Below are 23193 nucleotides of genomic sequence, written 5' to 3'. Positions count from 1 at the left end.
GGTTGCATGTCTCTGATTGGTTGGCATGTCTCTGATTGGTTGGCATGTCCCAGATTGGTTGGCATGTCTCTGATTGGTTGACATGTGTCTGCATGTCTCTGATTGGGTTGCATGTCTCTGATTAGGTTGCATGTCTCTGATTGGTTGGCATGTCTCTGATTGGGTGACATGTCCCAGATTGGTTTGCATGTGTCTGATTGGTTGGCATGTGTCTGCATGTCTCTGATTGGGTCGCATGTTTCTGATTGGTTTGCATGTGCCCGATTGGTTGGCATGCCTCTGCATGTCTCTGATTGGTTGGCCTTCAGGGCTTTCTGCCAGAAAGCTTCTGGGCTTGGACGCTATGAAGGAAAAAAAAAACCCCTAAGAACCATCCAGAAAGTTTGTGAAGCTCCAGAGAACCAAGAAATGTGGTATTCAGAGGAAGGATTAAAATAAAAAAAGAAAGCGGTGGACAGCGAGGACAAACACAGACCACATGGGTGTAGCTTTTCCTCTTTGGAGAGTGCTGAAAGAAGAGAAGTAGTGTCTTGATGCATGTTCAATAATCCAGGTAAGAAAATCAAAGAAGGTTGATGAGATGAACTGATTCAACCTTCTCTTAAGAGACGTAATTACTCTCACCGCCAGAAGGGGGAGACAAAGCTTCCACACCGCAGGTTTAAAGATTAACACACATGGAGAGAAAAACACTCGCCAAAAGCATTTCTCGTGCTTGACAGTTATATTGTTGCATTAAAACAAAATGAGGTGACTCTTTAAGGTCTGCTTACCTCGTGCTTCTGTTTGAGCAGCGCCTTGAGGACCTTCTCGGTGAAGAAGAAAAGGTAAAACCCTCCGAACAGCACGGTGGACTTGGACACGTACAGGTCCACCATGGGGTCAAAACCAAAGGCCTGTTAACACGTCAAGGGAAAAAGTGATTAGTTCAGGAACGTTCTGGTGAAAGAAAGAAGAAGCCACTTTTATTTGACATTGTACCCTTACAAACAATGTGTCTCTGCATGTACCCATCCTATTGTATAGCAGCAGTGGGCAGCTGCAGCACCTGGGGACCAACTTCTTCTTTCTATTGCCTTGCTCAGGGGCACAGGCAGCAGTATTAACCCTAACATGCAGGTCTTTTTGATGGTGGGAGGAAACCGGAGCACCCGGAGGAAACCCACGCAGACATGGGGAGAACATGCAAACTCCACACAGGAAGGACCTGGGACGGCCTGGGGTTCGAACCCAGGACCTTCTTGCTATGAGGCACCAGTGCTGACCACTGCGCCACCGTGCTAGCCCAGATGTTCTGATGACATCTGTCATCACACTGCCACTGCTACATGTGCAGAATGTGAGGTTAGGGATTTCATCTAGGTGACTAGCGCTACAAGCAACGTGTAACTAACAAATAGGTTTATTACTTCGATCAAGACAAAGGCTTGCTTGAAATAAGGGGTACGTGGTAAAAAGACGTAGGCTGTGATTCAGTAGTTTTTGTGAGCCAATTATCATTGGAGAGTGGATTGTTCAGTTTAATGTCTAAGTGTGTCTTTGTTATGCGTCTGCCTTGAAGATGGTGGTCTATTTCTGGCAGGGGTTCAGAGGAACACAATAGTTTTGTTTTCTTTCAACCACCATTAGGGTCAGCTACTGAACAAATATGGTACCTAGATTTACTTCCTCCCAAATGCTTCACGACACTGCACCATCAACATCAGAGACAGCGTCTCTCACGGTCACTGGTTTTAAAGAACAAACTGAGCTGTGCATGAAAGTGTCGACTTCTGACACACAAACCCCCATAACTCAGCAAGCGTACTGCAACATGAGCAGAAACACTTCAGAGAGACTATGCCGGGGCAATTTTTGCATGAAGGTCACAAATAGCCGCGTGCTACAGCCAAATGCAAATTATGGGTGTTTACACCGTCTAGACACTTGTGTGGCACCATGTGAGAACTTAAAAACAGAGGGCAGTACTGACAAATGTCATTGCTCTACACGCATGAAAATGGAAACAAAGTCATTCTGACTGCCAAGGTTTTCCAGGCACAGCTGAAGCTCCAAACACCTTAAAGGTCCCATGAAGCGGCACTCAGAGCACTGCCAACAAGTGCGATTAGACGTGTCTCTGAACAGTACAGAGCGACCAGGAGGGACTTCATGAGAGGAGGGAGTCTGATCTGACTGACAGCCAATCACGTCCGGACATTTCTAGAAGAACGTGGACGTTACATGCTATTGGTTAGTTCCAATTTGGTGGCTGATGATCACTCGCCTTCTCTCAACCTTGTGCCCCATTCGTTGGACTTTCTTTTATTAAGTGTTCAGCCACAAGTGCAGAATGACATAAATCAAACATTATTTTATTTTTCAGGAAGAGAAAAACATTATCCTAACAAAAACATACCTATTTTTTGATATTTTATACAACAGTGTTAAACAGATATAAATTAGGTACAAATAAAAGAAGTTAACAAGAATGACAACACCTTGCTGATTTAATGGGACTTTTACAACTGTTTGCATTGCCAAGAAAAGGTATGATGATCCATTTGGCCAATCATTCAGTAAAACTCCAGCGTGAGCGACCATAAGGAGCTACCATAAGGCACTACCATAAGGAGCTACCATAAGGAGCTACCATAAGGATCTACCATAAGGAGCTACCATAAGGGTCTACCATAAGGAGCTACCATAATGAGCTACCATAAGGATCTACCATAAGGAGCTACCATAAGGGTCTACCATAAGGAGCTACCATAAGGGTCTACCATAAGGAGCTACCATAAGGGTCTACCATTAGGAGCTACCATAATGAGCTACCATAAGGAGCTACCATAAGGGTCTACCATAAGGAGCTACCATAAGGATCTACCATAAGGATCTGGCCAGTTAACTCCGATATCCTCTCATTCACACATGTTCACCAACACACACAACAATCACTGACACACAAGCCTTGAAGACAGCTGGATGCAAATTTTTCACCAGCCATCAATCCATTATCCATCCATAATCCATCCATTATCCAAACTGCTTATCCTGCTCTCAGGGTTGCGGGTATGCTGGAGCCTATCCCAGCAGTCAGTGGGCGGCAGGCAGGAAGACACTCTGGAAAGGCCACCAGTCCATCACAGGACCCACACACACACACACACACACACACACACACACACACACACACACACACAAACCTAGAGACAATTTAGCACAGCCGATTCACCTGACCTACATGTCTTCGATTCACCTGGCCTACATGTCTTCAATTCACCTGACCTACATGTCTTTGATTCACCTGGCCTACATATCTTCGATTCACCTGGCCTACATGTCTTCGATTCACCTGGCCTACATGTCTTCGATTCACCTGGCCTACATGTCTTTGAGTCACCTGAACTACATGTCTTCGATTCACCTGACCTACAGGTCTTCGATTCACCTGGCCTACATGTCTTCGATTCACCTGGCCTACATGTCTTTGGACTGTGGGAGGAAACCAGAGCACCCGGAAGAAACCTACGCAGACATGGGGAGAACATGCAAACTCCACACAGAGGACGACCCGGGATGACCCCCAAGGTTGGACTACCCTGGGGCTCGAACCCAGAACCTCCTTGCTGTGAGGGGACCGCGCTAACCACTGCACCACCTGCACAAACTTTCCACCAGCCAAATGAAAGTAAATTTCAGTAGTTACAGGCTGGTTAGTCTACTCAACAAGCCATATCTAAAGGTCCTGTTATGAGGACCTTTAGATGTCCTATAATGGTCCTATAGCTATGAGGTTGGCTGAGTAGTTTGTGAGTTGAGTTCTGCAAGCTGAGTTTGTGTCCAAGAGTTTCCTGTCCTGATAGACACATGGTCAAAAACTAAGCACCAGACACAAGCAAATATAGAATTGGACACATTTACAACCACTCCTTAAGTATTTGTATTTTTCGTTCTTCTAAACAGTCAGCAAAAGCTGCTTTTGGTACAATTTCATCTGACCAGACTTTAGAAGTCAGCAGGGACTCAGAGGCCTCTATGAAATCTACCACAGATCCCCACCCACAAAGTTCCTTCACAATTTCCATTATTAGTTATTGACCTAATTTCTGGAGAGGTGGTGAGGATTTATTGTGGCAATGGTTGGACTATTTGTTCTACTACCACTACTACTACTACTCCTACTCCTACTACTACTTTCTAACGACCCCTAATGGCTGCTCCCGTTAGGAGGTGCCACAGCGGATCATCCGATTCCATCTCTTCCTGTCCTCTGCATCTTCCTCTGTCACACCAGCCTCCCTCACCACATCCATAAACCTCTTCTTTGGTCTTCCTCTTTTCCTCTTCCCTGGACTTCTTCTGGTTGGAGTATTTGTTAACTAGGCCATACTGTATGTCTTTCAGTAGGTCGGGTTCATTCTCCACAATTTCATAATCACAACATGTGACAATATGACAGTTAACTAAACAACTACATCAAATGTGGCAACTAATACGCAAACAGGACTGGAAAACAGGAGCTTAAATACTGCTTAGGACCCAGAAACAATCCAAATTGCTTCCCCGCAAACTCTCAGAAGTGTGTAGGAACCGTGCAACAACAACCCTACCTCTGGGATGAGCTGAAACAGGGCGTTGGAGTAGAGCGTGCCAATGGCCAGGGCTATGAAGTAGAGCAGCAGTCGCTTGTAAAAGGTTCTCTTCATGAAGGGGACCACGCTCGCGCCCACCAGTGAGCACAGCGAGATCAGCGTCACGCACAGGAACCCGTATCCCCAAACTGACCACCGTCACAGCAGAGAAGGGTTTGAGGAGGGGTGGGGGTTAGAAAACAAGATGGAGATAGAAAGGGGGGCCAAACAGAGTTAATGAGTTTAAAACTGATTGTATAAGGCTTCATAGTCATGCACCCAGAGAAGACGAAAGAATAAACCCTGAAAAGGAACAAGAGGTTAAATGGATAGAAGTGGGATTTAAAACAAAGGCTGCTGCCAATCTTCACCTCAGACAACTGATCCCGCTGTCCATTTAAATCATGGACTGCGATATCACTGGAAGCACATTTCATTATCATTTGCAGTCCTTTGAGGCAGTGTCTGAAACACGTAAGTTTCCTATGATAAAGAAAGGAGGTAGTTCAGGTACTCATGCTATTGTGAAAAAGATGCAGACACACACAAACACAAATACACACAGACACACACACACACACACACACACACTTTGTCCAGATTAGCCCTGATGTGTCTGTTCCTCTTTGCTAGCTTCATAAGTAGCTCCACCATTTGCTGTTAGCTTGCAGACTCACCGTCCTTCAAGGATGCTGAGCACTGACTATGGTCCTTTGCTAATTAATTCCAGTGCCAGTGTGGGAAGATGGCGGCGCAAATTCACATTTGCGGCGGCCTCACCCAGTACCAGTGTGGGAAGATGGCGGTGTAAATTCACGTTTGCGGCGGCCTCACCCAGTACCGGTGTTGGAAGATGGTGGCACAAATTCACGTTTGTGGCGGCCTCACCCAGTACCGGTGTGGGAAGATGGTGGCACAAATTCACGTTTGCAGCGGCCTCGCCCAGTACCGTCCATACAGTGTCTTTGTCCACGTCTGCGCCTAAGTTTGTCTTTGTTTGATAGCTGGGAGAGCTGGCGCCGAATCAGCTAGGAGAGCTTGGTCTGCTGGTGGCGGCCTCGTCTATTGTTGACTGTGTTTTTAGTGTAGTCGTGTGGAGTGCGGGGAGTTGTGTCGAAGGTGTCTGGCTGGGAGAGCTGGTGTTGGATTGGCTGGGAGAGCTTGGTCTGCTGCGTCCTGTGAGCCCAGGGACCAGGAGCTTGGAGCTGTGCCCGAATAGGAAACACCTGAGGGCGGTCAGACAGGACGCGGAAGTGGGGCAGGCTAAGCTAACTGCTAGCCCATGCAGACCGGCAGTTCCAACAGTCATCCTGGCTGGCGTTGGTTCAACTGGACAGTGATTTTTTTTTTTTGTGTTTTTTTTTTTTTTTTTTTTTAGATATATGTGTTAGTTTGGATATGTGTGTTCTTGTAGTTTTTGGATGTTTTTGTCTTTGTGTTGTATTGCTGTGCGCTGGGGGAAACGATGTCTCATTTCATTTCATGTGTGCAAGTGCATGAAATGAAATGACAAATAAAGTGTTTCTGATTTCTGCTCCAGCATTGTCACATGGCCAAATTTCAATTCCAATACATACTGTAAAGCTTAAGCCTGACCGAATAACTGAAAATCTCTTTCAGCTTGGCTGAGGTTTATTTCTATGCTGCAGTGGTTAGAGGAGTGTGCTGCCCTGAATAGGTAACCAGCCAGCCAGCCAGCCAGCCAGCCGAGGTCTTCTCAGCTGAAGATGGCAGCTGGCCTAGATAAATGCTTGAGAAGGTACAGACACAGATACAAACTTGGAGAGACACAAAACACACTCACACAAAACACCTCTTGATTAGTGATGCAGTGAAGGCGAGGCTGTTACCAGACTGTAAACCCAAAGCCTTCCAAGGTGCTTACTAGTTGCCAAGGGGAAAAAAAAGGAAAGCCACTTTATTTCGTCATTGCACGGTTACAACGAAATGTGTTCTCTGCATGTAACCATCCTATTGTTTAGGAGCAGTGAGCAGCTGCAGTGCCCGGGGACCAACTCCAGCTCTTCTTTCCATTGCCTTGCTCAGGGGCACAGGCAGGAGTATTAACCCTAACATGCATGTCTTTTTGATGGTGGGAGGAAACCAGAGCACCCGGAGGAAACCCACGCAAAGGGGGGGGGGCATGCAAAATTCACACAGAAAGGACCTGGGACGGCCTGGGGTTCGAACCCAGGACCTTCTTGCTGTGAGGCAACAGTGCTAACCATTGGGCCACCGTGCCGAATGAAAGGAAGGAATAAGGCAGGAAAGGGAAATGGCCTGAGGGCAAATAAAGGGAGTGCTTGGTTGATGGTGCACTACTTTAAAGCCCACGTGAATGAGAAGAGCTCTTCAACTTTCTGTGTGAATTTTGGAAAGACGGGCATTTAGGGGACTGATGGATAAATGGCTGGGTACAAAGGTGAATGGACAGACAGACATATGGCAGGTTGCCAAACCTCAGGCAGAAGCTGGAAGACCGCGGTGGAGTAGAGCTTTCCAATGGCGAGAGCAATGAAGAAGATGAGTGTACAGTGCATGTGGTGTGTTGTTATGTCAGGACCAGGAAAGCTCTGGTGAGGGAGAAGCACTCAGAAAAGAAAAGCCCCAAACTGGGAGGAAGGGTGGGGGAGGAGACAGAGGGGTGAGGTGGGTAAAAACAGGCTTATACATACAAGGCAAACATCATTTCAAAGCATGATTCACAACAACAACAGCAACAAAACCCAAGAAGCCTTTCGGTTTAAAGGCTGGACACAGAGTAACCGGGGCAAGTGAGAGTTACGATAGCTGAAGGCTCTGGAATATTACAATCACCTGCAGGGAGGAATCAATACTGGGCCTATTAGTTAAAGCTACAATTCTGGATCCTGACACAGAAAAAAGTATCTTGTTCGACGCTTTCTTTCGCCGGTGTCCACGAGACAACAGATAATCCACTAACAACCGAATCATGAACACTTTGTAGTTACTGATTTTAAATGGCAACTGTGAGATAGGACTTGGGAAAAATTACATGCTGCATAGCGTTTTACATTGTAGTACACTGTAGAAGCCAAATATGAAAGATGAACCCTACACCCACAACAAAAGCGTCATGAGAACCAGAAGCCAATCTAGAAGCTAGCTGCTCGCTGCTTCCAGTATCACCAGCATAGGCAAGTCGTTCAAGATGTGCTGCAGACACCATGTTTGGTTGTAACCAATCGCCTATCAAGTTTGTTGTAGAGATGTTACAGCAGGATGAAGTCCCCATCTTCACATAGTTGCTGCTTCAGCACTTCATTACTAATTTTTATAAAGCTTAACGTCAGTTCAAACTTCAAGTCTACATTCTGGGTGCTGGCATCATGCTGCTTGCTGCTGCCACAGAAGTGGTGTCTCCTCGTAGCCGCAGCTGCTTTTGCAAGACACTTAAATACCGTATTGCCTTCAAGATCCTGCTGCTCACCTTAAAGGCCTTTAATAACCTAGCTCCTTTCTATCTTTCCGAACTCCTTCATATCCACACGCCCTCCCGCACTCTCAGATCCGCTTCAGCTCTCTAAACCATCAGCCCGCTTGACTACCATGGGGACTAGAGCTGCCCCCCACCTTGGATACCATGAGTTCTAGAGTCTTCAGTCATTCTGCCCCTCACCTCGACGACCATGGGGTCTAGAGCCTTCAGTCATTCTGCCCCTCACCTCGACTACCATGGGGTCTAGAGTCTTCAGTCATTCTGCCCCTCACCTCGACGACCATGGGGTCTAGAGCCTTCAGTCATTCTGCTCCCCACCTTGACTACCACGGGGTCTACAGCCTTCAGTCATTCTGCCCCCACCTTGACTACCATGGGGACTAGAGCCTTCAGTCATTCTGCCCACCCACCTTGACTACCATGGGGACTAGAGCCTTTAGTCATTCTGCCCACCCACCTTGACACCATGGGGTCTAGAGCCTTCACTCATTCTGCCCCCCACCTTGACTACCATGCGTTCTAGAGTCTTCAGTCATTTTGCTCCCCACCTTGACTACCATGGGGTCTAGAGCCTTCAGTCATTCCGCCCCCTGCCTATGGAACTCTCTCCCACAAGACATTCACAACACTGACTCTCTTTCAACCTTCAAATCCCATCTCAAAACGTACCTTTTCAACTGGCATATTCAGTCTGATCCACACTTCACTGAGGTTTGAGCAGATGATGGTTTTATACTTATCTGTTGTGTTAACTTTTATTGTCTACCCTGCTTTGTTTTGATTTTATGCTGTCTGATACAGTGCTGCTGTTGTTTTGTTTTTTTAACTGTGTTCTGTGAGGTGTCCTTGAGTGCTCTGAAAGCCGGGTCCAAACTGTGGACCTGAGGCACTACAGGGCAGATGTCACTTGACTTAACAGTACTTGTCGTAATATGTGGGCTGTTCCGAGTAGGGCGATCTTCTGGACTGCACGGATGTTGATGTTTCCTGGGATACAGTTGGTGAACTTTTCCATTCCCTTCTTCATGAGTCCTAGAGTTCCGATGACCACTGGTGTTGTTTCGGTCTTCATTCCCCACATCCTGTTGATTTCAATCTCCAGGTCTTTGTACTTGGTCAGCTTCTCTGTGACTTTCACTGAGGTGTTTTTTTCGGATGGTACTGCCATGTCGATGAGCATGCACTATTTCTATTATTATTTTTTTTATTGTTGGTGCAAGTGCAGGGTAGGGCAGGTGGCAGCAGTGTTTTTGGCTAACAAGCCAACCAAGCTCACAGAAGAGCTTTACAGAGAGATACTACAACATCAACAGCTAAAACCCAGTTCCAACCATGTTTGCTTTGTCTGTCTGTCTGTTTGTTGGTTTGTCTGTCAACAGGGAAGGTGTTGACACAGACAGCACTGATGACTGCTGCATCATCACCTCTGGGATCTGAAATGGTCAAACAGCAAAGCGGTTACCAGCATAACTGTTGGTGTCAATAGATGAAACAAAACGACAACCTCCAGAATTGTAGCTCTGAATAATTGGGCCCATGAGGTTTTCATGAGGGAGCCAAGACCGAAGCACCTGTGTGGTCATGGCAGGAGACGAGTTAAGTATTGAACACTGGTTTCCAGTCTGGTCTGCGGCAGGAGAAGTTTCTCTGTGGTTGAGGTTGGAAACACAACAAGGCCAGTGTAAACAGGAAGCTTTGAAAGTGAAAAAGGAAGTGCAGAAACGTACACCTCTGTGCTGTCCTGTGATTCAGCTCATCACACATGACCCCAACTGGGGATTATTAAAAGCAAGCAGATGAAACAACATGAAAACAAAAATATCTCCCAGGTATTTTTGACACTACCATCAAATGGTTACGCAACAAAAAAAAAAATTCTTCCAAAAACGTTAGACGAAAACAGGTATACAGAACACAAAACGGTGTTAGCGTGTACAGAAGAAAAAAAAAGGAAATTTCTGGATATTCCCTGAAATACACTAGAAAATAAACACACGGTGTAGCATCCTCTGAGCACAGCAGAGCTTTCTGTTTAACAAGTCATGCCGACATGAATATTCCTGCAACCAACCATAAAGCCATCATGTCTGTCCTCTTCACATCAACCTCTCGTGCTGTGACTGCAAAGCAAAAGTGAACATTTGTTCTACAAAAGAGCCAGGCAAAGAAAGAGTCATCATAATTAATGATAATATTAGAACGTCTGTTTAATCCCACAGCAACAATATTTGCTTAATGTTTGCCCTGTTTTTCTTTACAAGTGATGACTGGTTACATTGTGGTTATAACTAGTTTTGCTGGTCATGTGGCTGTGGCAGGCGTGCTGTGCCTCACCAAGGAAAACAGGCTCATGCCAGAGAGACAGGAAGTGGACCGGCACGTCAACATCAACAATTTAATTTGCCCGTTTTCTGACTTGTGTCAATCTACGTTGTACTGTGATTATTCTCCGGCTCTTGGCACTCTAAGGGCCACGACACTAAATGAGATCTCCTTGACATGCACTCTCGGCTATGATATGATATATCGTTCAGCTTTATGATGCCAGTCGGTAACAGCTGAATATATCTGCCAATCGCTGACTTTCTTCTAAATCCATCCATCCATCCATCCATCATCATCCATCCATCCATCCATCCATCATCATCCATCCATACCACTTATCCTGCTCTCAGGGTCGTGGGCTGCTGGAGCGTATATCATTGGGCAGCAGGCAGGGAGACACCCTGGACAGGCCACTAGACCATCACAGGGCTGACTGACACACACACACACACACACATTCACACCTGGGGACAATGTAGTACGGTGATTCACCTGACCTACATGTCTTTGAGTCACCTGACCTACATGTCTTTGGACTGTGGGAGGAAACCGGAGCACCTGGAGGAAACCCACACACCGTAGCGAGTGACAGGAAGTGACGTACATCTGAAAGTTAATACAACACAAGCAAGACTCTAGTCAGGAGACAACAATGCAAGTATGTGCCAAGAAAACTAGACTCGCTTCTGACAGGACACACTAGGTGACAACAGGCAGTGCACAAAGCAGTGCATAGGGTGCATGGAAGTGTTTTTTTAAAACCATGAGGTGTGGAGGGGTTCGTGAAAGAGCTGGGTCTTTAGCTTTGCTACACCTTTTCCGAGGCTGATCATCAATACTTTGTACTCGTTAGCCTAGCAGTAACAATTTTTCTTAATCAACAAATACGTGCAAAATCCTAAAAGTCAAATGTTATTTCAGAACCATTGTCCATCATACACACATCAAACTTCCTCTATCGCAGAAGACAACAGACATGCGGAAAGTTGTTCAAAACTATAATCGAAAGGCGTCCGGGTGGCATGATGGTCTATTGTGTTGCCTACCAACATGGGGATCGTCGGTTTGAATCCCCGTGTTACCTCTGGCTTGGTCGGGCGTCCCTACAGACACAATTGGCAATGTGTGCGGGTGGGAAGCCAGATGTGGATATGTGTCCTGGTCGCTGCACTAGCCCCTCCTCTGGTCGGTCGGGGCACCTGTTTGGGAGGGAGGGAAACTGGGGGGAACTGCGTGATGCTCCCACATGCTACGTCCCCCCGGTGAAACTCCTCACTGTCAGGTGAAAAGAAGTGGCTGATGACTCCACATGTATGGGAGGAGGCATGTGGTAGTCTGCAGCCCTCCCCGGATCAGCAGAGGGGGTGGAGCAGAGACCGGGATGGCTCGGAAGAGTGGGGTAATTGGCCAGATTCAATCGGGGAGAAAAAGGGGGAAAATTTAAATTATAATCCAATTTTGAGAAATTTTACATGTACTTGTAAAATGTTTGTTCAGAAGACTTGTTCACACCAGGCTAATGAGGCAAAGCAACTGGCTCCCCTCCTGAGGAGAGGAGCTGCCGGTGACCCCTGCAGACATCCAGCTGCTGAACTGAGCAAGGTTAAACTCACCATCCAACATCACATCAAGCTGTCTGAACAGACATCAAAAAAGGTGTCCGGGAGTTTATGTGACTTCATGAAAGTAGGACCCAAGTAAAAACTGAGCTCCCCCTTTAAGAGAAGCTGCCCTGGACTGCCGTTCTGTGCCAGCATGTCATAAAAACTGAATCATGTTTAAATCGAAACCAATAAAATAGTTTGCTAACCATGGAGTTATGAAGCGGCAGTGCAGCCCTGACGGCAGTCACAGCTTCCTTGAGGGGCAGAACATCACAAAAGTTCACCAAAGTCTCCAAGTCTTTCATTAGCAAGTATTTATACCCTCCACCTACTCTGCAACCAACTCTGCTCCCACACCACCGGAACTATCCGGCATGCTAACTACAGCCTACACTGACTGCAGTCCGCCTCTCCACGCACCACCCAACTGGAAGCAGATGAGAAAAGGGCTTCCAGTATACTCAAGGACGTCCAGCTGGACCTCTGCAGTCAGCACTATATATGAGGGAGACAGCGGGCTGTGGGCCAGTGGCCAGGTGGGCAGAGAGGGAAGGAGAGGAGGCGTTACTGAGCTGCTCTCCTTTCTCTGCCATACACTGTCTGCTGACTGCAGCAGGGTCGCCGGGCCTAATGGATGCTACGGTTTACCAGCCATATCGGGAAACGCAATCTGAGCCCTGGACATCTGAACCCAATAACTTTGACGCTGACCTCGCTACAGATATCGTCATGTTACACTTTTTGGGCTGAAGTGCGAGGAAGATTCTTGTTTGGCTTTTTGGTGAGTTGTCTCTGTCTGTGTTGCAACTGTGTTGCCAGCCAAGCTGTTCAAACATCATGAAAACACGATCCGGGTGAGCTTTACATTACTGCTATAAAATCATGCATTTACTCCATATGGAAATCAGCATATTCTCATGTGGAGGAAGCAGAGTAAAAGTTAGACGACTGAAAACAGATGGTTGTTAAAACAAAGCCATGAACCGCCATACAACGTCAATAAACCGGTTGCCATAACGTAGTACGCAAAGGACAATGGCTGAAAACAAAGTAAACGACCGAGTTTATTAAAAGACTGATCGCTCACCTTCAGCATCTGATGGCCTAGCGGCGGTGTCAATGCTTAGCTCCTCCTCTTTCTCTGCCCCGCAGGCGCCAGCGTCCAACTGCTGTAGCATGGTGGGACACAGCTCCTGTAAGCCTCGCCCATCCAGCCGTGATTGCTCACCGATGCTGTAAACAGCCAGTGTGTCTGCAGGCAGGCACTGCAGATGGAAACACCAAGGTCAGTCGCAGTCGAGTATACTCCTTGTCTTGTGAAGGGGCATTAATGTGCTGACTGGTCTGGATATGTGAAAATAAATAAACAAACAAACAAATAAATAAACAAATAAATACGATAGTGAAGTGGGAGGGTTTGCACTTTGACTGAATTCCTGATCGTCCGTATGCAAGTGTTCGATGATGGAAAGAGAGCCCAGGAAAGTAATGCACACATAAATTTAGAGAGAACAACCCAGAGACACAAAACACAGCCTCAGGGAGATGGACAGCTGCCATTGTGTGGTCAAGTGTGGACAGACAGTCAGTCATTCAATCTGATAATATCTACTGCCAAAACCACAAGCGTAAATCACAGCCTTTGTAAATGTACTTGTATCAGGGCACAGAGACCAGTCATGTATCGGCATTTTATTATATATAGTATATAGCTACTATATATTACTACTACTCTGGGCTGCTCCTGGTTGAACACCTGATATATCTACTATATATATATGTATATATGTATATATAGCTACTATATATTACTACTACTCTGGGCTGCTCCCGGTTGAACACCTGATACACACTCAAGAGAAAAAGAAGTTGGGGTATTTTGGTAATATCAAAATGGGCAACAAAAACAGGGGTCAAACTAAAGTCTACCCAAATCAAGTCACTCATCACTGCTGGAAAAAACCCTATTCTTTTCTGTTGTCTTTATAGACACTTTTGTGAGAAATTGTGTAAGTTTCATTTCCGCTGTAACCACAGTCAGGCAGGAACGGCCTTCTCCATTACTCTACATCTACACTAGCTGCACCGCATACGCAGCATGCCAGCTATGTAAACTGCCTCCATGGCGTGGATTCTGCCTAAACTAGTTCAAGTCAAGGGAAATACAGAATCAACTAAACACTCTCCATCATTAATATGCATTCAGAGAACACCATGAATACTCAGATTACACTTAGATTACATGTCATTGGTAAAATGTAGGTCTGCTGTGTAGGTCAACAGACTCTTTTTGCAAAACCAACCACACTTCTTATGGACCCAACTGCCTGCTACTGCATACTGTATATATTTCTTACTTCTTGTTTTGATTTCCCCCCCTTTTTCTCCCCTATTGTACCCAGCTTATTACCCCACTCTTCCGGGCTGCCCCAGTCGCTGTTCCATCCCCTCTGCTGGTCCAGGGAGGGCTGCAGACTACCACATGCCTCCTCTCACACACGTGGAGTCACCAGCCGCTTCTTTTCACCTGACAATGAGGAGTTTCACCAGGGGGACATAGCACGTGGGAGGATCACACTATTTCCCCCAGTTCCCCCTCCTCCCTGAACAGGCACCCCAAACGACCAGAGGAGGCGCTAGTGCAGTGACCAGGACACATACTCACATCCGGCTTCCCACCCACAGACACGGCCAATTGTGTCTGTAGGGACGCCCGACCAAGCCGGAGGTAATACAGGGATTCGAACTGGTGATCACCGTGTTGGTAGGCAACAGAATAGACCGCCATGCCACCCAGACGCCCCTATAGTTTTGTTATGATAATGAAAAATAATGGTTTGAAAGCCTGCGTATGAGGAATAAGCACTGTTTATGCGGCCATACACAAAACAAACAGACTTAAAGCACATAAACATGGACTAGCTCGAGGTGAGATGTGTGAGGTGAGCTGGACTAGCTTGAGGTGAGATGTGTGAGGTGAGCTGGATTAGCTTGAGGTGAGATGTGTGAGGTGAGCTGGATTAGCTTGAGGTGAGATGTGTGAGGTGAGCTGGACTAGCTTGAGGTGAAATGTGTGAGGTGTGCTGGATTAGCTTGAGGTGAGATGTGTGAGGTGAGCTGGATTAGCTTGAGGTGAGATGTGTGAGGTGAGCTGGATTAGCTTGAGGTGAGATGTGTGAGGTGAGCCGGATTAGCTTGAGGTGAGATGTGTGAGGTGAGCTGGACTAGCTTGAGGTGAAATGTGTGAGGTGTGCTGGACTAGCTTGAGGTGAAATGTGTGAGGTGAGCTGGATTAGCTTGAGATGAGATGTGTGAGGTGAGTTAGACTAGCTTGAGGTGAGATGTGTGAGGTGAGCTGGAGTAGCTTGAGGTGAGATGTGTGAGGTGAGCTGGACTAGCTTGAGGTGAGATGTGTGAGGTGAGCTGGACTAGCTTGAGGTGAGATGTGTGAGGTGAGCTGGATTAGCTTGAGGTGAGATGTGTGAGGTGAGCTGGACTAGCTTGAGGTGAGATGTGTGAGGTGAGCTGGACTAGCTTGAGGTGAAATGTGTGAGGTGAGCTTGACTAGCTTGAGGTTAGATGTGTGAGGTGTGCTGGACTAGCTTGAGGTGAAATGTGTGAGGTGAGCTGGATTAGCTTCAGATGAAATGTGTGAGATGAGCTTGAGGTGAGATGTGTGAGGTGAGCTAGACTAGCTCGAGGTGAAATGTGTGAGGTGAGCTGGATTAGCTTGAGGTGAAATGTGTGAGGTGAGCTGGATTAGTTTGAGGTGAGATGTGTGAGGTGAGCTGGACTAGCTTGAGGTGAAATGTGTGAGGTGAGTTGGACTAGCTTGAGGTGAAATGTGTGAGGTGAGCTTGACTAGCTTGAGGTTAGATGTGTGAGGTGTGCTGGACTAGCTTGAGGTGAAATGTGTGAGGTGAGCTGGATTAGCTTCAGATGAAATGTGTGAGGTGAGCTGGACTAGCTTGAGGTGAAATGTGTGAGGTGAGTTGGACTAGCTTGAGGTGAAATGTGTGAGGTGAGCTTGACTAGCTTGAGGTTAGATGTGTGAGGTGTGCTGGACTAGCTTGAGGTGAAATGTGTGAGGTGAGCTGGATTAGCTTCAGATGAAATGTGTGAGATGAGCTTGAGGTGAGATGTGTGAGGTGAGCTAGACTAGCTCGAGGTGAAATGTGTGAGGTGAGCTGGATTAGCTTGAGGTGAAATGTGTGAGGTGAGCTGGATTAGTTTGAGGTGAGATGTGTGAGGTGAGCTGGACTAGCTTGAGGTGAAATGTGTGAGGTGAGTTGGACTAGCTTGAGGTGAGATGTGTGAGGTGAGCTGGACTAGCTTGAGGTGAAATGTGTGAGGTGAGCTGGACTAGCTTGAGGTGAAATGTGTGAGGTGAGCTGGACTAGCTTGAGGTGAAATGTGTGAGGTGAGCTGGACTAGCTTGAGGTGAGATGTGTGAGTTGAGCTAGACTAGCTCGAGGTGAAATGTGTGAGGTGAGCTGGACTAGCTTGAGGTGAGATGTGTGAGGTGAGCTGGACTAGCTCGAGGTGAAATGTGTGAGGTGAGCTGGATTAGCTCGAGGTGAAATGTGTGAGGTGAGCTGGACTTGAAATGCTTCCCTACATGGACTCCTTTTCCATTACAACAGGCAGACGACTGACAACTAAAAGGACAGTTAAGTCTGCCTTTCCACAAATGAGAACACCTGTACAAGTACAGCTGGAAAACCTGGCTGCTGATATTAGATGACACGTCTTCTGCGACACACCGGTATCTCTAAAGTCTGCCTGGAAACATGTGGGCGACATCATCAGCCTTGCTGCTCGTCGGTCCTCATAACAGCAGAATATAAATTAGAGAATTGGGTATTGCGACAGTCAGTGCCTCGAGGCCTTAGTTGCACCCGTTCTCTCAGTTAAGGCACGTGGGTCTCTCTCTCTCTCTCTCTCTCTCTCTCTCTCTCTCTCTCTCTCTCTCTCTCTCTCTCTCTCTCTCTCTCTCTCTCTCTCTCTCTCTCTCTCTCTCTCTCTCTCTCTCTCTCTCTCTCTCTCTCTCTCTCTCTCTCTCTCTCACACACACACACACACACACTCACTCTCTTTCTTTTGCCCTTTCACGTCACAAAGCATACAGACATCCCATGGAGGCAGCAACAGTCCATGAAATACATGTGTGTTTTGGTGTGGAAATGAGCTGAATCCAGAGGAGCTGAACTACTCATCATCTCACCCTTCTGTTCATTATCAACGTCTCACTTGAATATGACCCTGCCACTACTGATCAAGCTAAATCCACTCACAGCAGATCAGAGCATCAGCGAGCCAGAGCTGGGCAGCATTAAGCTTGGGAAATATGCAGACTATTCCAGCTATCTGGCATGGGCGGCTCCTTGTTCTCCTAGTCCGGCCTAGACTGTACCACCTACACCAACAAGAAGACCACCACCACAGCATCTATCAACAGAGATCAAACTCACAGAGGATAGGGAGAGTCACTCTCTTAAAGTATGGGAGTTTGGGGGCATCTGGGTAGGGTAGCAGTCTATTCCGTTGCCTACCAGCACAGGGATCGCCAGTTCGAATCCCTGTGTTACCTCTGGCTTGGTTGGGCATACCTACAGAAAAGAAGCGGCTGGTGACTCCACATGTATCAGAGGAGACACTTGGTAGTCTGCAGCCCTCTCCAGGTCAGCAGAGGGGGTGGAGCAGGAACCGGGACGGCTCGGAAGAGTGGGGTAATTGGCCAGATAAAATTGGGGCGAAAAAATCCAAAAAACAGTATGATACTTTAAGGTAGTGACATCTGTGACTCTGGCGTCATTTGCAGAACTCAATTTGTTTCAGCGTTCCCCCCATCTGGTCAACACTGCTGTGCGAATTGACTCTGCTTCAAGCCCGTTTGTTACAGATGTTACATAACACAGATGTTTCGTTTGCATTAGTCTGGTTATTGTTGCACAGAGGAACCAAATCACATTTCACCACTAAACTCTACACTGTCTCAAACAACAAAGCTAGATGGCCACCCCTGGTAAGAGCTGGTGGCTATAATGGTGGTCTCCAACCCTGCTCCTGGTAAGAGCTGGTGGCTATAATAGTGGTTTCTAACCCTGCTCCTGGGAAGAGCTGGTGCTTATAATAGTGGTCTCCAACCCTGCTCCTGGTAAGAGCTGGTGCCTATAATAGTGGTCTCTAACCCTGCTCCTGGGAAGATCTGGTGCCTATAATAGTGGTCTCCAACCCTGCTCCTGGGAAGAGCTGGTGCCTATAATGGTGGTCTCCAACCCTGCTCCTGGGAAGAGCTGGTGCTTATAATAGTGGTCTCCAACCCTGCTCCTGGTAAGAGCTGGTGCCTATAATAGTGGTCTCCAACCCTGCTCCTGGGAAGAGCTGGTGCTTATAATAGTGGTCTCCAACCCTGTTCCTGGTAAGAGCTGGTGCCTATAATAGTGGTCTCCAACCCTGCCCCTGGTAAGAGCTGGTGGCTATAATAGTGGTCTCGAACCCTGCTCCTGGTAAGAGCTGGTGGCTATAATAGTGGTCTCTAACCCTGCTCCTGGGAAGAGCTGGTGCCTATAATAGTGGTCTCCAACCCTGCTCCTGGTAAGAGCTGGTGCTTATAATAGTGGTCTCCAACCCTGCTCCTGGTAAGAGCTGGTGCCTATAATAGTGGTCTCCAACCCTGCCCCTGGTAAGAGCTGGTGGCTATAATAGTGGTCTCTAACACTGCTCCTGGTAAGAGCTGGTGCCTATAATAGTGGTCTCGAACCCTGCTCCTGGTAAGAGCTGGTGGCTATAATAGTGGTCTCTAACCCTGCTCCTGGTAAGAGCTGGTGCCTATAATAGTGGTCTTCAACCCTGCTCCTGGTAAGAGCTGGTGCCTATAATAGTGGTCTCCAACCCTGCTCCTGGGAAGAGCTGGTGCCTATAATAGTGGTCTCTAACCCTGCTCCTGGGAAGAGCTGGTGCTTATAATAGTGGTCTCCAACCCTGCCCCTGGTAAGAGCTGGTGCCTATAATAGTGGTCTCTAACCCTGCTCCTGGTAAGATCTGGTGCCTATAATTGTGGTCTCCAACCCTGCTCCTGGTAAGAGCTGGTGGCTATAATGGTGGTCGCCAACCCTGCTCCTGGTAAGAGCTGGTGGCTATAATAGTGGTCTCTAACACTGCTCCTGGTAAGAACTGGTGCCTATAATAGTGGTCTCCAACCCCGCTCCTGGGAAGAGCTGGTGCTTATAATAGTGGTCTCCAACCCTGCTCCTGGTAAGAGCTGGTGCCTATAATAGTGGTCTCCAAACCTGCCCCTGGTAAGAGCCGGTGGCTATAATAGTGGTCTCCAAACCTGCCCCTGGTAAGAGCCGGTGGCTATAATAGTGGTCTCCAACCCTGCCCCTGGTAAGAGCCGGTGGCTATAATAGTGGTCTCCAACCCTGCCCCTGGTAAGAGCCGGTGGCTATAATAGTGGTCTCCAACCCTGTCCCTGGAGCACCACCATCCTCAAGTTCAAGACAAGTTCAACATTATTGTCATGTGTATTTGAATACAATGAAATTCTTATGCTTTGGCTCTCCCTGCCTTAACACAACAGACAAAAGATGCCCCCCCCAAACCCCCCCCACCACCACCACAGACCTACATAGACTATGTACGCAGAATTCATATATACTTACAGCGATAACAACAGATTACATTTATGTAGCGCTTTATCTAGACACCCGAAGCACCTCACATTGAAGGGGGAAAACTCACCTCAACCACCACCATGTTTAGTACCCACCTGGATGATCTACAATATAGAAAGGACACAATAACGCAACAATCTAAGGCCCACATGGCCAGCAGCCATACCAACATGTATGGCTGCATGTATGGTGGGCCAGTAGGGGGTGGTCTTCCCTCTGGTTCTAATCTAAAAAATATATATATATATAATAATAAAACACACAAAAAATCCCAATGCCCCAGTGCAGTGACGGGGACACTGTGGTGTAGGAGACGCTGTCCATCGGGTGAGACATAAAACCAAGGTCCTGACTCACAGTGGTCATTAAAGATCCCATGGCACTTACTGCAAAGAGGAGGTACCCCGGAGTCCTGGCAAAATTCCAAACCTGGCTCTCTCCATCTGGCCACTTGAACATCCCCCATGTAACTGGCTCAATGATTCCTCCCTCTCCACCCCAAGCTGATGTGTGGTGAGCGTTCTGGTGCAAAATGGCTGCCGTGCACCACCCAGGTGGTGCTACACATTGGTGGTGGCTGAGGTGAGTTACCCCCTTCACTGTGAAGTGCTTTGAGTGTCTAGATAAATGCAATCCATTATTACTATATGGGTGCATCAGCTGTTCAGCAACCTGACTCTGTGGAAAGAAACCACTACGGAGACGGGTGGTGTGATTTGAACATGGGAGATTGCAGTCAGTTGGTAAGCGATTTGAAACTTTGTTTTGAGTTTTGATTCGGATTCAGGTCGTTATCAGGCTTTGTTGGGCTGAGCACTTGCTAGTTTCACTCTATGAGCTTCAGTAGGTGGGTCAGCTGATGCGGGTTGCGCCCTCTATTGCTTCCTTTGTTGTGAAAATCAAATGGGGCAGGTTCCGCCATGGTACTTCCTGGTATTTAAACACACAGCTGCGTTGCAGTGTCAGCTCTTGTGTGTCAGCCTTCATTGGGTAAAGACTAAACTGGGAAAGACTTGCGAGTCTACGTGTGTGAGTCCACTGAGCAAGAACACTGACTGGCAATTCCATTTTCTACTATTTTATCTCGCCGCCTGCCTCACCCACCATGTGCTATAAAGACTGTCATTCAAGGTTATCGAAAAAAATCACACCTGTCGCAGATAATGCAACCCTGAGAACCTCTATTCAGTCAGGAGAGCCTCCTCCTGTCAAGTCCATTTTATTTGTGTAGCCCAATATCACAAATGTGCCTCAAGGGACTTTACAGCAACACAACAGCCTGTCCTTAGACCCTGGCATCGGATAAGGAACAACTCCCTAAAACCCTTTAACAGGGAGAAAAAACAGGAAGAAAGCTCAGGCAGAGCACCAGAGGAGGATCTTGCTCCCAAGACGCACAACGTGCAATGATGTTGTGTTTACACAACTTACACAATACACCATGGAAAGAGGATAAGACAATTATAATGGACTTATAAAATATATGAAGAATATGATGAGCAGGATGCCAAGCAGTGTCCAGATGCCACTGGAACGGTCCAGGACCCGAGCCACGCGACCACCATGTAAAAAAACAAAAACATTTGTCACACATCTTAGTGAGAGAAGGATATAACATGAAAACAGGATAACAACATTATATGGATTTATAAGATATATAAAAAGAAAATGTGATTAGGGGATGCCAAGCAGCGCCCAGGTGGTGACCACCGTCACCATGGAGACCTGGGAGGAGGACAGACTGCATGTGCACACAAGGGAGACTCACATCACACCATTCACACACACAAGAAGAGGAAGGAGAAGACATCCTTCACAGAGAGAGAAAAGACATGTGAGAGAAGAAAACAGTTGCAATTAGTAATAATCTATACTCTGTAATCTATACTCGATAATCTCGTCGGCAGAACAGTGGTTGGTAAATTCATTGAGACAGATACCGACCCGCCATCCAGTACAGGTTGTGAAGCACTCAACTTAAAGACAACTAATTGTAAACTATGGCAAAAAGATGAGTTTTAAGTTTGGACTTAAAGGACTCAACAGACTCTGACTGTCTGATGGCAGCAGGCAGGTTATTCCACAACAATGGAGCCCGATAGGAAAAGGCCCTGCTGCCACCAGCTGACTTCTTTTTAACTGGGGGTACACACAGGAGCCCTGTATTTTGAGAACGAAGAGCTCGAGATGGCATGTAAGGTTTAAGGAGATCAGACAGGTAGGATGGAGCAAGCCCATTTAGGATTTTATAAGTCAGCAGAAGCACCTTGTATTCTGATCTAACATGGATAGGAAGCCAATGAAGGGAGGCAAGAATTGGTGTAATATGGTCAAATTTCCTAGTTTTAGTTAGGGTTCTAGCAGCAGCATTCTGAACCATCAGAAGACTTTTAGTACCAGAATGTGGCAGAGCTGAGAACAGAACATTACAGTAATCAAGTCTGGATGAAAGAAATGCATGTATTAGAATCTCTGCGTCAGCCATGGAGAGAAAAGACCGAATTTTAGCTATGTTACGTAAGTGAAAAAAGGCGGTCTTGGTGTTCTACTCCTCTACTCGCTCCTCCTTTACTTTTGGCTTATGGAATGGCCAATTGGCTGTAAATAAAACAATTTATCAAAGCACTTTCTAATCTGTCACATTCAGGTACTAGCCCTGACCGAAACCTGGATACGTCCAGAAAACACCGCCACGCCAACCGCAGTCTCTGTTGACTCTGCTTTCTCACACACACCCTGTCCTGTTGGGTATGGAGGCGGTATGGGTATCCTCATGTCTAAAGACTGGAAATTCATTAAGCTTTCTCCGCTAAGCAACAACTCCTCCTTTGAATACCATGCAACCAGGGTTACTGCTCCTCTTCCGCTGTTTGTGGTTGTCATATACTGCCCACCGGGGTGTCACCTGGGGAACTGTGTAGTCCAACTAGACACTTCACTCTCAGCCATTCCTGACGATGACATGCCACTGTCTAACATGGGAGACATGGATATCCTTACTGACAAAACCCAAGCAACTGAATTCTTGTCTCTTCTGTCCTTTTTCTTTTTAAAGACTTATTTACTGACAACGCACCAAACAAGTACATTGTCATTTTTGTTTTAAGTACAAAATACAACAATAGGAAATAGAGGAAAAAAATACAGAGAAAAGGGGAATACCAAACAAAATAAAATAAACACTCCCTCCCACCCACCCCATCCCAAGAATGGTACAATGCTCAACATCATTCACAATTTCAAGTCCTTTAACGATATGTTAAGGAAAAAAATACAACAGCAGTTCTAATAAGTGAATCAATCAAGTGGATTTATTGAAGGGGGAGAGTCCAAGAAAGAAGGAGTCCCAGATTTTATTAAATATTGCAAGTTTTCTCCTGACATTGTACAGCATCTTCTCTGGAGTGCAATCTGATGAAAGTTCATTCAGCCAGTGCTTTCATGTTGGTGAGTTTTCTGATTTCCAATTTATAAGTATAATTTTTTTCCCCGCGGTGCTGGCAAGTAATACAAAA

At 46.7% G+C, this 23193-nt stretch overlaps 1 protein-coding gene across 1 annotated transcript in view; it reads right to left on the bottom strand.

Moving 5' to 3' along the window:
- slc39a14 (solute carrier family 39 member 14) overlaps positions 1–23193 on the bottom strand; it is a 63686-nt gene that overhangs the window by 14131 nt on the left and 26362 nt on the right. Inside the window, exons 4-6 of the mRNA XM_056275911.1 lie at positions 13090–13267; positions 4593–4762; positions 774–896 (exon numbers count right to left, since the gene is read on the bottom strand). Coding sequence (XP_056131886.1) covers positions 774–896; positions 4593–4762; positions 13090–13267 — 471 coding nt within the window. The remainder of the gene's footprint in view (positions 1–773; positions 897–4592; positions 4763–13089; positions 13268–23193) is intronic.

Source organism: Lampris incognitus, chromosome 1, assembly GCF_029633865.1.
Source record: "Lampris incognitus isolate fLamInc1 chromosome 1, fLamInc1.hap2, whole genome shotgun sequence".
Taxonomy (NCBI): domain Eukaryota; kingdom Metazoa; phylum Chordata; class Actinopteri; order Lampriformes; family Lampridae; genus Lampris; species Lampris incognitus.
The sequence above is the reverse complement of the archived record's forward strand: the minus strand, read 5'-3'. Positions and strand labels throughout refer to the sequence as shown.